Source organism: Elephas maximus, chromosome 6 (genome assembly GCF_024166365.1).
Source record: "Elephas maximus indicus isolate mEleMax1 chromosome 6, mEleMax1 primary haplotype, whole genome shotgun sequence".
Lineage (NCBI taxonomy): Eukaryota > Metazoa > Chordata > Mammalia > Proboscidea > Elephantidae > Elephas > Elephas maximus.
The window spans coordinates 135,371,871-135,387,126 of NC_064824.1; the positions used below are offsets into that span (position 1 = coordinate 135,371,871).

Genomic DNA, 15,256 nt, shown 5'->3' on the forward strand with positions numbered 1-15,256 from the left:
CTTTATACTCAAAGACAGGAAATAATGGCTCCAATGTTGTTGTTGTTAGGTGCCATCAAGTCAGTTCCAACTCATAGTGAACCTACATACCACAGAGTGAAACACTGCCCAGTCCTGTGCCATCCTTACAATTGTTGCTATCCTTGAGCTCATTGTTGCAGCCACTGTGTCAATCCATCTAATTGGGGACTTCCTTTTTTCTAGGACCGTCACCTACTTTATCAAGTATAATGTCCTTCTCTAGGACTGATCCCTCCTGATAACATGTCCAAAGCATGTGAGACAAAATCTCACCATCCTTGCTTCTCAGGAGCATTCTGGCTATACTTCTTCCAAGAGAGATTTGTTCATTCTTTTGGCAGTCCATTGTATATTCGATATTCTTTGCCAATACTGTAATTCAAAGGCATCAATTCTTCTTCAGTCTTCCTTATTCGTTGTCCAATTTTCGCATGCATATGAGGCGACTGAAAATACCATGGCTTGGGTCAGGTACACCTTAGTCTTCAAGGTGATATCTTTGCTTTTCAATACCTTAAAGAGGTCCTTCTGCAGCAGATTTGCCCAATGCAATTTGTTGTTTGAGTTCTTGACTGCTGCTTCCATGGGTGTTGATTGTGGATCCAAGTAAAATGAAATCCTTGACAACTTTGATCTTTTCTCCGTTAATCATGATGTTGCTCATTAGTCCAGTTGTGAGGATTTTTGTTTTCTTTAGGTTGAGATGTAACCCATATTGAAGGCTGTGGTTTTTCATCTTCTTCGATAAGTGCTTCAAGCCATCTTCTCTTTCAGCAAGCAAGGTTGTGTCAGCTGCATAACCAAACAAAAAAAGGCCATTACAATCGAGTTGATTCCGACTCATAGAGACCCTATAGAACATGATAGAACTGCCCCCGTAGAGTTTCCAAGGAGCACTCGGTGGATTTGAACTGCTGACCTTTTGGTTACCAGCTGTAGCTCTTAACTACTACACCAACAGGGTTTACACTGGTTGTTAATGAGTGTTCCTCTAATCCTGCTGACCCGTTCTTCTTCATATAGTCCAGCTTCTCGTATTATTTGCACAACATACAGATTGAGTATCGTGAAAGGATACAAAACTGACACACTGCTTTCCTGATTTTAAACCACGCACTATCCCCTTGTTCTGTTTGAATGACTGCCTCTTCATCTATGTACAGATCAACGGCTCCAATATTACCTTCTAAATCACTCCTTAGAAGCGAGGATGGCAAGACTTCATCTCACGTGCTTTGGACATGTAATCGGGAGGGACCAGTCTCTGGAGGAGGACATCGTTGTAGGATAAAAACACCACAAAATTTAGTAAAACAAAAGGAAGTTATATTTGGCATATACTCAAGAAGACCAACGTTGCAAACGAAGAAGCATGCTGCCAGAGCCATGTCTGCCCAAATCCAAGGAATATTACAGAAAAGAGTGGGAGAACAGACAACCATGCTGCCACAGACACATCTGCCCGAGTCCAAGGATTACAGAATAAGCAAGAATGGAAAAACGGACAAGTATCTGCTAGAGCTATGTCTGCTTGAGTCCAAGGAACATTACAGAGTCATTGGTATATATTAACATTAAAAATAGGCAAAACCATTGAAAATTTCACCTTTTCACAGATTGGCTAGAAACTGTGATCCTACATTTTTAATTGTCTTTCTTAATGATCATTGGTACAGGTTTCAATAAAGACAGTCAGGAGGGTCTTCACTGGTTCAACAGATTTTCTATTCGCTAAATGCTAATAGAAAAAAAATAATAGTGGAAACTCTTTTGTGTTATTTTGTTGGTTTGTTTATGTGAAAATTTCCCTAAGATTATTTTCCAAGATTGTCCTACCTATTGTGTTTATATCTCAGGGCCCGGTTGATGTATGGTTGTGAGTCCAGCTCCAGCTTGGTCACATTCTCTATACTCAAGGACAGGGAATAACGACTCCAGTATCATTTCCTAAATCATCAGGCTTGGCAAAACAGAGAGTCAGCAAGTAAAAGGAAGACCCTCAATGAGATAGATTGACAGTCACTGCAATAATGGGCTCAAACATAGCAACTATTGTGATGATAGCGAAGAACCAGGTGGTGTTTCCTTCAGTTTTTACATGGGGTCATTATGAGTCCTAACTGACTCCAGGGCACCTAACAACAACCATTTACCATGGGCCAAGCACAGTGCTAATTAACATGGGTTATTCCTTTAAATCACAGTGTAACCAAGGGCCCCTACCTCGGTTGAACCCAACCGGATACACGCCGCCCAATAAGACCATTAAAGCAGCCTGGAGTCACATAAGCAAATTTATTTTGCCAGCAGCTAGCAAGAGGAGACAGTATAGGGCTAAAACCTTCAGAGAGACTGTCTCCCAGGTTTCGACAGAGGGGTCTTGATGTTTATTCATGAGGGGTTTTTTTTTTTTTTGTGCGGGGAGTGGGAAAGGAACGGCGGAGATTTCTGAGAGAGGATTGGGTTATGTCCCATTTGACCTTTTCACAGCCTATGTGCCAGGGGTCCAACCGGCCCCGCTCCAGCCTAGCCCTGTCTCAACAGGAGGACACTATGAAGTAGGTATTATCATTGCCCCCATCTTACAGAGGAGCAATCTGAGCCTTAGGGAGGTTGTCACCCGTCCGTGATGATACAGCTACTATGCAGGGACCGACCCCACTTCTGTTTGTAAACTGAAGAGATGTCAAGAAAGAAAATACAAAACGGAGAAAAGCAGCAAAAAAAAAACCAAAAAACAAAAAACCCTAAGCAGGCAGGCGGACGGATCCCTGGACCCCCCCCAGCGGCAGCCTCTCTGCCCCGACGCTTCCTGCCTCGGGCGGGCGTCACTAGTGGGCGCCTTGAGTCCCGCCGCTCGTGTGCATGTGGCGTAAGGCGTCGGCGAGGAGGCGGGTCTTCCGGTCCCGCGCCAAAACCATATCCGGCCGGAGCCGGAAGACCGTCCCGGATGGCGTCAGGGGCGGCCTGTGCTCGGAGCTGAGATCGAGGGCAGCCGGCCCTCCCGCGCGCGCTGCTCGCCCCATGCTGCGGGCCGCGGCCGCCAGCCCCCGCTCGGACCGGCGGCGCTGAGGCGCCCGAGCAGCGCGCGACATGTCGTCGGGCCTCCGCGCCGCCGACTTCCCCCGTTGGAAGCGCCACATCTCCGAGGAGCTGCGGCGCCGGGACCGGCTGCAGAGGCAGGCGTTTGAGGAGATCATCCTGCAGTGTGAGCGGCAGCTGCGGGCCCGGGCGCGGGCCGGGTGGGAGAGCGGGGCGGGCGGCCGAGCCCCGGCGCTCCGGCGCCCACGGAGGCCGCCGGGGTCCCCGCGCCGCCGACCGCCCCGCGCCTCTGTAGCTCTTTCCCCCGCTCTTCGGCTTTATCCTTGGAGGCGGCTGGGGGGTCTCCCGGCTGAGCTGTGTGTTCCTTACGGGCGACACCGCACGTGTTTGTCTGTAAATCGCAGCCGCTCACACTGCGCAAGCACTTAGATAGGCAGGCCTCCCGTTTAGGCGACTGTGTTAGCGAAGTGGGTCCTGGTTCCAAGAGCTAAGTCGCAGAATTAACACCGTCTTCTCAGTGTAGGAACGGAGCAGGGAGCGCTGGGCTGCTAACAGAAAGATCGGCGGTTCCAACCCACCAGCCGATCCGCGAGAGAAAAGACCTGGCGCTCTTCTTCGGTAAAGATTACAGCCTGGAAACCCTGTGGGGCAGTTTTACTCTGCCCTGTGGGGTCACTGTAAGTCAGAATCAACTCCACGGCCGTAGGTTCCAGTGTAAGTTCCAGGAAGTTTGGCCTATGATTCTTGCTTCAGGCACTCCATCGTGGTGTTCTTGACTCTTAACACATCTTGAGTTTTAACGTCCTTTTTGGCTGGGACGTCACAGACTTTATCGTTATCGGAAATCTTCAGTACGAAAGATATGGTTTTCTTCCTTTGCCCTTAAAAAAAAACCAAATTAGTTGCCATCAAGTCGATTCCAACTCATAGTGACCCCTCAGCCTTCACCCTTAAGGGCAGTTGTTTTTCTGTAGAAAGTGTTCGTACTCTCAGATACGTTGTAATGGGCATTTCCCCCCAGTTTTACCATAACTGATGACACATTTAGGGGAAGAAGTGGCTAAATCAATGCTTCCCAGTCATCTCTGTGCATTAGAATGGCCTGGGGAGCTTTAAAAAATTCTGGAGCCCAGGTCACACCCCAGACCAACCAAATCACAGTATCTGGGGTGGGACACAGGCATGGGTATCTCTGATGCTCCCCCAAGTGATTCTAAGGTACAGACCAGTTTGAGTACTGTGCTGAGTATTCGGCATGGGTTATTTTGTATCGTTTTCCTCCGAATTCCATGAAGCACGAGCTGTTATTGCTGTTTTACACACAAGGAAACTGAGGCTGACAGAAGTTAAGTAACATTCGGGGCGGGATTTGAACTCAGGCTTTGATGGCTCTGACCTTTTGTATTTGCTTTTCTCACTGGATCCCCCAAGAAGCGGCCCTTGCATTCACTGAACTCGTCCTCTTAAAAATAGGAAGAACAAGGTGACGCTGTGCTGCCTTTGTGCTCGTTCCTGGTTCTCGTGAAGGCCCGTGTGCCCAGTGCTGTTTCAGAAGGCCAGAGGCACAGGAAGCCCTTCCCGCTCATCCATGATACCCTCATTTCCATTAAGTTCCTCAGGAATAAGCCCATTTACTGGCTGCTTAGTCCTTAAAAGATAATCCACATTGAAAGCCAAGTTGTGTTGGAGGCCTGGCCCCACCCCTTACTAGCTTTTCCATTTTTCCTTTCTGTGTCTTGTTTGCTGCATCTATAAAATGGGAATGAAGCCTGCCCTGCCTGCTTCATAGAACAATGCTGTGCTGATAAGTGCTTTGAAAGCCATCTACATAATAGTGTATAAATGTCAAGTGCCTTTAATCTCATTGGCACAAACTGAAGGCTTCTCTGCACTTAGGAAATGGACCTGTTGTTGGGGCAGGATGGAGGAGAAACGGTGACGCTGAACAACTCTAGGGCCATGAGTAGAGGGAAGAGGAAGAGAGACAGGGGTGAAGGACAGTTAGGGGGCAGGAGATCAAGACCACCTTCGCCTGTTTTATACTTCTGTCTAGGCTGAGGGTCAACTTTGGGGAGATCACTTCATGTCTGCCTGTGGGACACCTGCATTCCTCTGATTCTTGCCTTCCCAGGCCCATCAAGTTCTGACCCTTCATCAGCTCAGTCTCCCTGTTCAGTCCCTGCCTCTGAGCCTGAAGAGAAAGATGAAGAGGCTGTGTGGGTGCTTCCCCCCAACTCCACCCTCCTTTAGTGAGAGGAACCTTTGGGAAGCATCCCCCTTGAATACCTCATGTCTTTGAAAGATCTAAAGTTATCACGAGGCACCCAGCGTTGGTGGAGCGTTTTGAAGAATTATTATAGGCCTTTGACCCTGGTGAATTTTAAACTTGCCCTTGGTCACGAGAGCCAAGGTTGGGACAGCTCGTTTTCTGTTCCCTGTTGGTAAAGAAGGTCTTTCGGTTTCTGCCCGGGAGTTCTGTTTTCAGGTATCAAGGAGAAGTGGGATTCAGAGTGAGTGCCTCTGACAGGAGTAGTCACTACCGTAAACCCTATCAAAAGGTTGTTGTAGAAGCAGTTGTAATCTCAGACTTTTAGGATCCGTGGCACACACACCCATTGTATGTCGAGTCGATTCTGACACACAGCAGCCCCCTTCCAGCGTAGCTGTTCTCCAAGCTCCCTGTGGTCAATGTCTCCTTTTGCTCTGTGCCTCCCCTCCCCACATCTGATCTCGCTGTGTGTCTGTCATGTCTAACTCCCTGTTCCCTCCAGCCCTGACTTTTCTTTTGAAAAATTCCCTGTACTAATGTCTCCTGTCAAATGTACATTCCAAAAGTGAACTGATTTTCTTCCCGAAGCTTTGCCGCCTGTGCTGTCTGTCCGACACGGTAGCATCCTCTGCCCACTAGCCTGGGCAGGGAAGGTCACAGTAGCCTGTGATGCCCTCCCAGTACAGTCTGTTCATGTAACTGCTTGCTCTTCAAGTCTGGCATCTCACCAGCGCTGGTAAGAAAAAGGCAAAATATCTCTTCGGCTCTTCCTTTTATATGTTGGCACCAGCCTTTATTCTCAGCCACTTACCACACAACTCTGCGCTTTCTGCCTGGGCTGTCGTTTTCCTCAAAAACCTCAGATGTGACCACCTGTGAAACGACTATGAAAATGAGTAAAGAATCACTCTTCTTGGCACCTGTTTATGGTTGGCCCTCGTTATATTTGAGCTCCTTGTGTTTGGAAACTGTCACGTTTATCAATTTTTTTTTTAAGTAGTTAAATTTACCAAATTACAGTAAAGCTCTTCTGTGTTTCTTGAAGGCGCATAACATTTCACTTTTCCATTGTGTTTCGTGGGTGTGTGTGTGCACACAGGTGTGTGTTTTAAACTCCTGAGTGAAAAACCGGTACTTTGAGGAGTAGGTGATTGTACCTGCCCTTTTTTTTAGTAGAGGGGACCCTTTTGCAGGTATGCACCTGTGGATTACTCTGGTTGGGCTGTCCCCGCTTAGCCGGGAAGCATCTAGCAATGTATGTTGGTGGATTTTGGAGCATAGCTACAATAGGTAGCAGAGCAGGACCAGGTACTTTGATCCCTGATAAAGGTGAAACCTGTCCAATTGCCTACTGATTATTCTTTTAGTCTAAAGTTTTTAAGATGTAAAGTAGTAAGAAAGTGTACGTAAGTTATAATAAATAACTTATCTCTCTCTCTTTTTTAATAGATAACAAGTTGTTGGAAAAGTCAGATCTTCATTCAGTGCTGGCCCATAAACTACAAGCTGAAAAGCATGACGTGGCAAACAGGCACGAGATAAGGTGCGTTGGAACTGGCCTCTGTGATCTGTGTTTCTGTGGAAATTTGTCTAGTTCAGTTGCTACTTCTCTAATTTAGAAGTAAACCAAGTACTGTTTGTGTGCTCGGGTTTTTGCCATCTCCTTTCAGATAAGAACTACTGAAGCCCAGTAATTAAAATAATTTTTTTAAAGGTATGTGCATACCCAGACGCCTTCATTAATCCAAGGCATCATTAGTGTAGTGCTTTCAGTTTGAGGGATGTCTTAAAGCAGGTTTGGTGGTAACTCTCAGGCCTGCCAGGGTTCACTTAAAAAAAAAAAAAAAAAACAGAGACAAGTAGCTATTTCTGAGCAGTTTTACCCAGATCTTGTTAATACAAGATTGACTGGCATATAAACAAATAACTTTTTATACAAGCCCATTGCTGTCGAGTCTATTCCGACTCATAGAGACCCTATAGGACAGAGTAGAACTGCCCCATAGAGTATCCAAGGAGCCTGGCGGGTCCGAACTGCCAAACTCTTGGTTAGCAGCCGTAGCACTTAACTGGTACGCCAGTAGGGTTTCCACTTTTTATACAATAGAAGTCTATTTCATTCTTTCTTAGCTCACTGTTTTCAACACATTAATAGCTTGTGAAATCAAATTAACAGTTTGCATCAAGCTTTTTGTCATTTTTAAGAAACAGGCTAGAAAAATTTACATGCATGTCTTAGTCACCTAGTGCTGCTACAACAGAAATACCACAGGTGGATGGCTTTAACAATGAGAAGTTTATTTCCTCACAGTAAAGTAGACTAAAAGCCTAAATTTAGGGCATCATCTCTTGGTTCTCCAGGGGAAGCCTTTCTCTATCGGCTCTGGAGGAAGGTCCTTGTCCTTAATCTTCCCCTGGTCGAAGAGCTTCTCAGGCACAGTAACCCGGGTCCAAAGGACACGCTCTGCTCCTGGTGCTGCTTTCTTGGTGGTATGAGGTCGCCAGCTCTCTGCTTGCTTCACTTTCCTTTTATCTCTTGAGAGAGAAAAGGTGGTGCAGGCACACCCCAGGAAAACTCCTGTTACATTGGATCAAGGATGTGACCTGAGTACGGATGTTACAATCCCACTCTGACCCTCTTAACATAAAGTTACATTCACAAGATGGAGGACAACCACACAATCCTGGGAATCATGGCCTAACCAAGTTGGTACATATTTTGGGGGGTGGGGAGGGGGACACAATTCAATCTATGACAGTGCGTTTTGACAGGAAGGGCAAGTTTTGGTTTATTAAGTAACAGGTGTTTGTGGTAGAAGGGTGGCTGTAAACTGTTTCTTATTGAGAATCATGGTCAGAAAAATCTGAAAGCCATATGTTGTCTGAGCAGCTTCCAGGGAGTCATTCTGGGGGTCTTACTGTTCTCTTGTCAATATTTAAAGTAACGTTCATCACGTTTGCATGTTAGACTGGTACCTATTATTGCTCTAAAGCCCTATGCATACTTTTGCACGTTGGTTTGCATTTAGCAGTTGTTAAAGCTGATAGTAATTTAAGGTTTAAAAAACAAATGTTAGGCTTGACTAAGTTTATATATTTAGGTAGCGTAATCTGCTATGTAATTGCCTGCCCCCTGTGTTTTCTCATCTGGCAAGATGGTTTCAAGGAAGAGGACAGAATGGGAAAGGTCAGAGAAGGGCTGGTGTGACCAGGTTTTATTCTTTTGGAGTGACAGTTGGCTTGGCTGGAGCCCTGGGAGGAAGGCCTCTGTGGTATCTGAGATACTAGTTGCAGTGCTTTGGCTGGTGTTGGCCATAGGTAATACCCTTTCATCTAAATTCAGTCAATTGAAAACTCAAACATTCTGTTTCTATCTGGTTAGACTCCTGGTGACAGTATTCCCAGACCCCTTATTTTTCACCCAAACTCATTTGCTTGGAAGGGTGCTGTAAATAAATGGAACGACCCTTCTGAGTGAATTTCGCTGGGATAGTCACTTCATAGGCGGCCTTTCCTTCCCCACTAACGCCTGTCTGCAGTCAAGCCTCCTCTGCCTGACTTCCTTGTTTCTGTTCATGGTATCCTCATTTTGTCCTCCTTTTCCAAATGCCGTCTGATTGCTTTTCCCTCAGTGGCCCACCCCTACCCATGTGCATTCCATCTCCCAGACCTGCCAGCTCTTCACCTACGGTCTCCTGCAGCCGCCCCGTCGTTTACTACGGGTCCTTTGGTTCCTGGACTGTGGCGGAGTCTCCGTCATCAGTAGCTATTTCGTGACTGCTGTCTGGTCTAGACATTAGGAATATAGAGTCCCTGCCCTCAGGGAACCCTGTCTGGTGGGTGTTTGCTGCTGTTGTTAGTTGCCACCAAGTCAGTTCTGGCTTGTAGTGACCCCATGTGTGCAGAGTAGAACTGCTCCACAGGGTTTTCAAGGCTGTGACCTTTTGGAAGCAGATCGCCAGGCCTGTCTCCCCAGGCTCCTTTCAGCTAAGTAGTCGAGAGCTTAACCGTTTTCCCCACCCAAGGACTTCTGTGGGTGTTTGCTAGAGAATGTGCCGGTGTGCTCACAGAAGACAGGCACCTCATCGGTTTCCTTCCTCCTCCTCCTCCTCCTTCTGACCTCTGAGAGCTCGTTAGAAATGTAAATCCTTGGGCCCCGTTCCAGACCTGCTGACTGAGAACCTCAGGGGATGGGGCCAGCACTCTGGGTTTAACAAGCCCTCCAGGTGACTCTGATGACCACAAAGTTGGAGAACTTGAAAATCGTTGATGCAGAGTCAGTTCCAACACATAGTGACCCTATATGGCAGAGTAGAACTGCCCTATAAGGTTTCCAAGGAGTGGCTGTTGGAGTCATACAGCCAATCTTTTGGTTAGCAACCGAACTCGACTACTCTGCCACCAGAGTGCCCCTGAGAACCTTAGTCCTTCGCTATTCCAGAGTCCTTGTGAACGAGCAGCGTTCGCTTCACCTGAGAGCTTGTTAGAAATGCAGATTACCGGGCCTTGCCAGAAAAGCAGATCACCAGCCCTGCCCTACACCTGTTGAATCCAAGTCTGGGGGTAAGGCCCAGCAATCTGGGCTTTACCAAGCTCTCTGGGGAATTCTTTTGTCCAGCCTTGCCCAGCGCAGTTTGACTTTTATTATGAGTAAAATAGGAAGTTGTAGATTTTGAGCAGTGGAGTGACCTCTGGAGTCCTCCTGGCCATTCTGATATGAGTCTTAGTCCTGATTGTACCTTGGGGTTTGAACGATTCTTCCTTTGGCCCCTCTTCTTACCTAAATCCCACCCTCCTGGGAGACCCAGCTCCACTGCCACTTCTCTAAAACCCTTACCAACCCCAAACATCCGTGCCCAGGGAAATCTCTCCTGCTTCTGAACGCAGTGACTTTTTCTGTCTCTATTCATCCCTGATACCCATTTGTTTTTCTTTGTGTTTTCGTGCCTCGCTTGTCTAGAACACAGCCTCCCGGGAGAAGAGCCCTCTTCCTGTCCTTCGCCTGTTCCACACTGCTGTGCATGAAATTGACGGTTTCTAAAGTTATTTCCCGATTTTCTTCTGTTGTGGTAAATGTGGCTGTAAGAAACCCTTTGCCATTTCAACATTCTTGTGTACGGTGTAGTGATGGTAATTGTGTTCATCATGTTGTGCTAAATTGAGGACATCCGAGGCTTTCTAGTCACGCTGCCTAATTGTGGGTGCTCTCATGTAACTGTTCCACTTTCCAGCCTGTTACTTCTACTTTGTGGGTTAAGATGGGGAAGTACCAGGTGGCTTCAGAGAATGATGTATTAGTATGCGTTTAGAGCGTGTAATAAAAATGCCTGTAGAGACGGAGGGCAGAATTAGGAGAGAATATTGTGCTGCCACTCTTTGTGTGGTTCATTCTTGGCCACACTGGGTAGGCGCTGTCCCCCCTCCCTGCAGGTGTTGGGTCTCAGTCTTCCAGCCTCCCCCTCTTCTCCATCTGCGCTCTCCCCAGGTGCTGGTTTTTGCTGCTCACTACAACCTGATAATTCTCCTCTGTAGCTCTGGTCAAGGCCCCTCTCCTGAACCTTAGGCCCACATTTCTTGTCACCTGCTGCTATGTCTGAGATGCTATATGAACGCCTGCTAAGCTTCCAAAACTGCAGGGACCCTTGAGGTGCTCTTAACTCAGTCCCGTGGCTTCAGTCATCTCTGCTGACAACGTCTGCCTATAAGCCTCGAACCTGGACTTCTTGAAGCTCAGACTCTAAAGGCCAACTTCTGCTCAATGTAGCCCATACGTACTCAGCGTGTCCAACTGGATGTTTTGACACTAAACTCTCAAGTCTTCCCCAAAACCCACTACCCCCCAGTCTTCCCCAGTCCAGCAGGTGACACCTGCGTTTTATGGGTTGAACAGGTGGAAGCCTTGGAGTCATCCTCGACTCCTGTCTTTCTTTCATATCCACATCCAGTTCAAAAGCAAGTTCTGCCAACCCTCTCTTAAAACGTGTCTAGTGCTGACCACACCTCCCCACCTCCACTGTTCCCACCTTAGCCTGGGCCACACCATCTCCTATATGGACTGTGGTGGCTGCTGACCTGTCTTCCCTCTCTGGCCTTGCCCACTGCAGCCCGTTCTCCATCTGGCGACCATGATGATCCTTCTAGCACGTAAGCTGTTTCTCTGCTCAGAAACCCGCAACCTCATGCTGGGGCTCCAGTCACGCGTTCCCCCGAACACATGGCCATGTGCCTCTCCAGGCCTTTGTCCCACCGTTCCCTCTGCTTAGAAGGGTCCACTCACAGGTGTCCACATGGCTCATTTCTCACTTCTTTCAGGTCTCAGTTAGCTTCTCGGAGAAGGCTTCCTCAATCCCTGTCACTCTCTTCCCTTCCTTTCCCTGCTTTGTTTCTCCTCATGGCACACAGGGCCACCTGGGATCATCTCTCTGTCTATTGATGGCCCATCTTCCCTGAGGCACTGAAAGGTGCCTGAGAGCAGAGCTGTGTTCGTGCCACACCCCCAGCCCTACAGGGTCACTGTGTGTTGGAACTGACTCTGCGCCCAGTACTGAGAACAGTGCCCGGTGCAGAGCAGGCAGAGACACACCCCTCCAGAGAGAGCCTCGCTGCCCTCTGGCTTTGCCTGAACTTCATTCCAGAACCCATCCTTCCTTCCTGACATCACGGGGTTGTTTTTATCATGCGTCTGACACCTCATAGTTTCCACTTTGGGTCTGTCGGGGCCGATGTCTGCAGTTGCCCAGACAGACGGAATTGCTCAGCTGGCTGTGTAGTCATGTCCACGTTTGAAATGCTGACCTGTGTTCCCCTGCCTGACTGATGAGGCCTGGGGTCTGATTATCTGCCGCCCCCACCCACCCTTTTTGCTGTTTTCTTCCTCTGCCTGGTTGGGATTTAGTCCTGGACATGATGGCACCTGGAACGATGGTCAGCTGCAGGAAATGGCCCAGCTGAGGATTAAGCACCAGGAAGAGCTGACGGAATTACACAAGAAGCGTGGGGAGGTAAGGAGAGTCACTTTCCTCGCCTGTGTGGGGGTCCTGAGGGGACACATTTGACAGCTGGAGCTGCTGTCTCTGCATGTGCTGTGAGGAGGAGGAGGGATGGGTCCTGCCCCTAGAAGTTGCAGCAGTCCTAATAAATTCCCATCACAAGCTGGGCCTCCAGGAATCAAACAGTGGGGAAACGCCAGTGACATAACCCCCTGTCACCGTGCCCCAAAGAGGGCATGGAAGGTATACGTGGAGAAAAGCTGCTGCACGATGTGCTGGAGGTCTTACTAACACCCCAGGCCACATGAATGGGGGATTATTTGAAGGAGGTTCTCATAAAGCTGTTGAATTTGGACCCTGAAATGTCAGAAAAATTCGTTAGAATCAAGGCTGTGTTTACCCTGGATGGTAGTCTTCAGGCAGAACTCTTGTTGAAAAAATTCCACTTGCTGTCAGTGATCGGCTGAAGTCGGCCTCCCAACAGGTGGCTGAGGTCAGGGCTGGAAAGGCCTCTTTAGCATGCACGTGGTGGTCAACTAGAAGCTTCCTCCCTTTATTTTTAATAAAAGCTATTCCATTCATTGCCGTCGAGTCGATTCCGACTCATAACAACCCTGTGGAGCCGTGGTGGTGCAGTGCTTAAGAGCTGTGGCTCCTAACCAAAAGATCAATGGTTCAGATCCACCAGCTGCTCCTGGAAAACTATGGGGCAATTCTGTGTCTTATAGGGCGGCTATGAGTCAGAATCAACTCTATGGCAATGGGCTTTTTTTTTTTAATTGGACAGAGCAGAACTACCCTACAGGGTTTCCAAGGCTGTAATCTTTACCAAAGCAGACTGCCACATCCGTCTCTGGCAGAGTGGCTGGGGGATTTAAACTACCAACCTCTCAGAGGCTGAGCTCTTTAACCAGTGCACCACCACTGCTCCTTTAATAAAGTAATAGTTGCGTTGTTATTTTGTTTCCAAGTGGGGTCCTGATATCTCTTATATGTGAACGTGTTCTTTGTCCCCAGCTAGCTCAGCTGGTGATTGACCTGAATAACCAAATGCAACAGAAGGACAGGGAGATACAGACGAATGAAGCCAAGTGAGTAGCAGTGATGGGTCATGGTTCCCACATCCTGCTGTGCTGGGCTCTCCAGCCCTGTGAGAGACAGCAGTGACCAGTGTGAGCAGAAGCCACTGGGCACCGTAAAACATGGGCTTTATTTCAGCGACTGCATAGTCTCGGGTCCCCTCCCAGGTTCTCAGCAGACTCATGGGAGAGGTAAGCTTGCCCCGGGCACGTGTCCCAGAAGCAGTCACTGCTCTCCCCGGGGCCGCTGCGTGGGGAGCCCGTGATGGATGACAGGCCAAGCTGTCTGAGGTTGTGGCCTTGGGAGCAGGGGTGGGAGTTTGTTCTGCATGGGGAGAAGCCTGGTAGACATGGTGAACAGAGGCTCAGAGCCTAGGATGTAGGGCTGGAGGGAGGCTTGGGTTTCATCTGCCTTTTTCTTCAGTGTTCAGAGAGGGACCTAGAGGCCTCGGCAGGCGGAGGGCCTGCTCAGACATTCTCACTCAGTTCATGGAATAGCTGGTGAAATATGCAGTATTCCCAGCCTCTCCTTCAAACCCCTTCTACCAAAACTCAGGCTTTTCTGAAAGGAGCTTTTACTAGTTACTGATGAACCACCACCCATTGTCATCAAGTCAACTCCGACTCACCATGACCCCTGCTCCACAGGGTTTTCAGTGGCTGATTTTTCAGAAGTAGACTGCCAGGCCTTTCTTAGGATGGATTCATCCTAGGTGTTTCCTCTCCTCATGGGATTTTCATGGGAAACGCTAGGGTTGGGGTGGCGAACGGCGATGTCATGAGCATGAAGTGTCTCGCGTGTGCCCGGGGTGGCAGGTGTGCTTGGCCAGGCTCCCCAGCTGGAGCACGCACCCAGTCCCCTGGCCCCAGTGCAGGGCTCTTAGCCGTCCCGCTCCTGCATGTCCTGCTTTCAGAATCGCAGAATGTCTGCAGACCATCTCGGACTTGGAGACGGAGTGCCAAGAGCTGCGCAGTAAGCTTCAGGACCTCGAGAGAGTCAACCAGACCCTGAAGGATGAATATGATGCTCTGCAGATCACGTTTACAGCCCTGGAGGAGAAACTGAGGAAGACTACTGAGGAAAACCAGGAGCTGGTCACCAGGTGGATGGCCGAGAAAGCCCAGGAAGCCAACCGCTTAAATGCAGAGAACGAGAAGGACTCAAGGTAAGCTAGCCACTGCTGGGGGTCTCCATTCTTAGTGAAGTAGAACTTGTTCTTTGAAAGCAGAGAAGCTTGGCAGTTCCAGCCACAGGGGAAAATGAGAAAAACACAAAGTTGGAGGGATCAAGAGTAGGTAGAAGAAAGGCGTGCACATATAGAGACACTTACACAGCTGAGCAAAAGATTACCCTGCCAGACGGGCTTTGGCCCATCGTCTTGCCAGGGAATTCTTTCAGTGTTTTGAGGAGGAAAGTGAATTCCTGAACTATATAAATTAAACCATAATACAGGAAAAGAAAAAAAGCTCCCCTCCCTAACCCCAGTAATTTTATGAAGCTATTCAGACCCGTAGCAAAAATTCTGATTTTGGTAGTGCAGTCCAGTCTCACAGGAACACAGACGTGAAATTCCTGAATCAAACTTAATAAAAATACCCATCTCCGATTGATAGCCAGTAGGGTTCTTAGCAGGGAAAGCTCCCACCTAGGTGTTGGGAATCAGTGTCTCAGTGGTGGGAAATGTAGATGTTTAGAACCTCCCAGAGAGCCTAATAGTCTTGTGGGTAAAGGTCAGTGTCCCACGTAAACTCCCCTTAAAACCAAGAACCAAAGAAGGAAGGACCAGTGTTGGAAAGAAGAGAGAGTCATGGTTATCCACCTAAAAAACCTAAGAAAATCAACTGAAAAACTCACC

At 48.4% G+C, this 15,256-nt stretch overlaps 1 protein-coding gene across 4 annotated transcripts in view; it reads left to right on the forward strand.

Annotated features, from left to right (window-relative positions):
- Positions 1 to 2,960: 2,960 nt before the first annotated feature.
- ATG16L1 (autophagy related 16 like 1) overlaps positions 2,961 to 15,256 on the forward strand; it is a 38,484-nt gene continuing 26,188 nt past the window's right edge. For all 4 annotated transcript variants that reach the window (XR_007517994.1, XR_007517995.1, XM_049888473.1 and 1 more), the window contains exons 1-5: positions 2,961 to 3,229; positions 6,782 to 6,875; positions 12,228 to 12,333; positions 13,339 to 13,412; positions 14,315 to 14,566. Coding sequence is in view for 2 of the 4 variants with exons in the window: in XM_049888473.1 (XP_049744430.1) it covers positions 3,115 to 3,229; positions 6,782 to 6,875; positions 12,228 to 12,333; positions 13,339 to 13,412; positions 14,315 to 14,566 (641 nt within the window). In the remaining 2 variants the exon portion in view is untranslated. The remainder of the gene's footprint in view (positions 3,230 to 6,781; positions 6,876 to 12,227; positions 12,334 to 13,338; positions 13,413 to 14,314; positions 14,567 to 15,256) is intronic.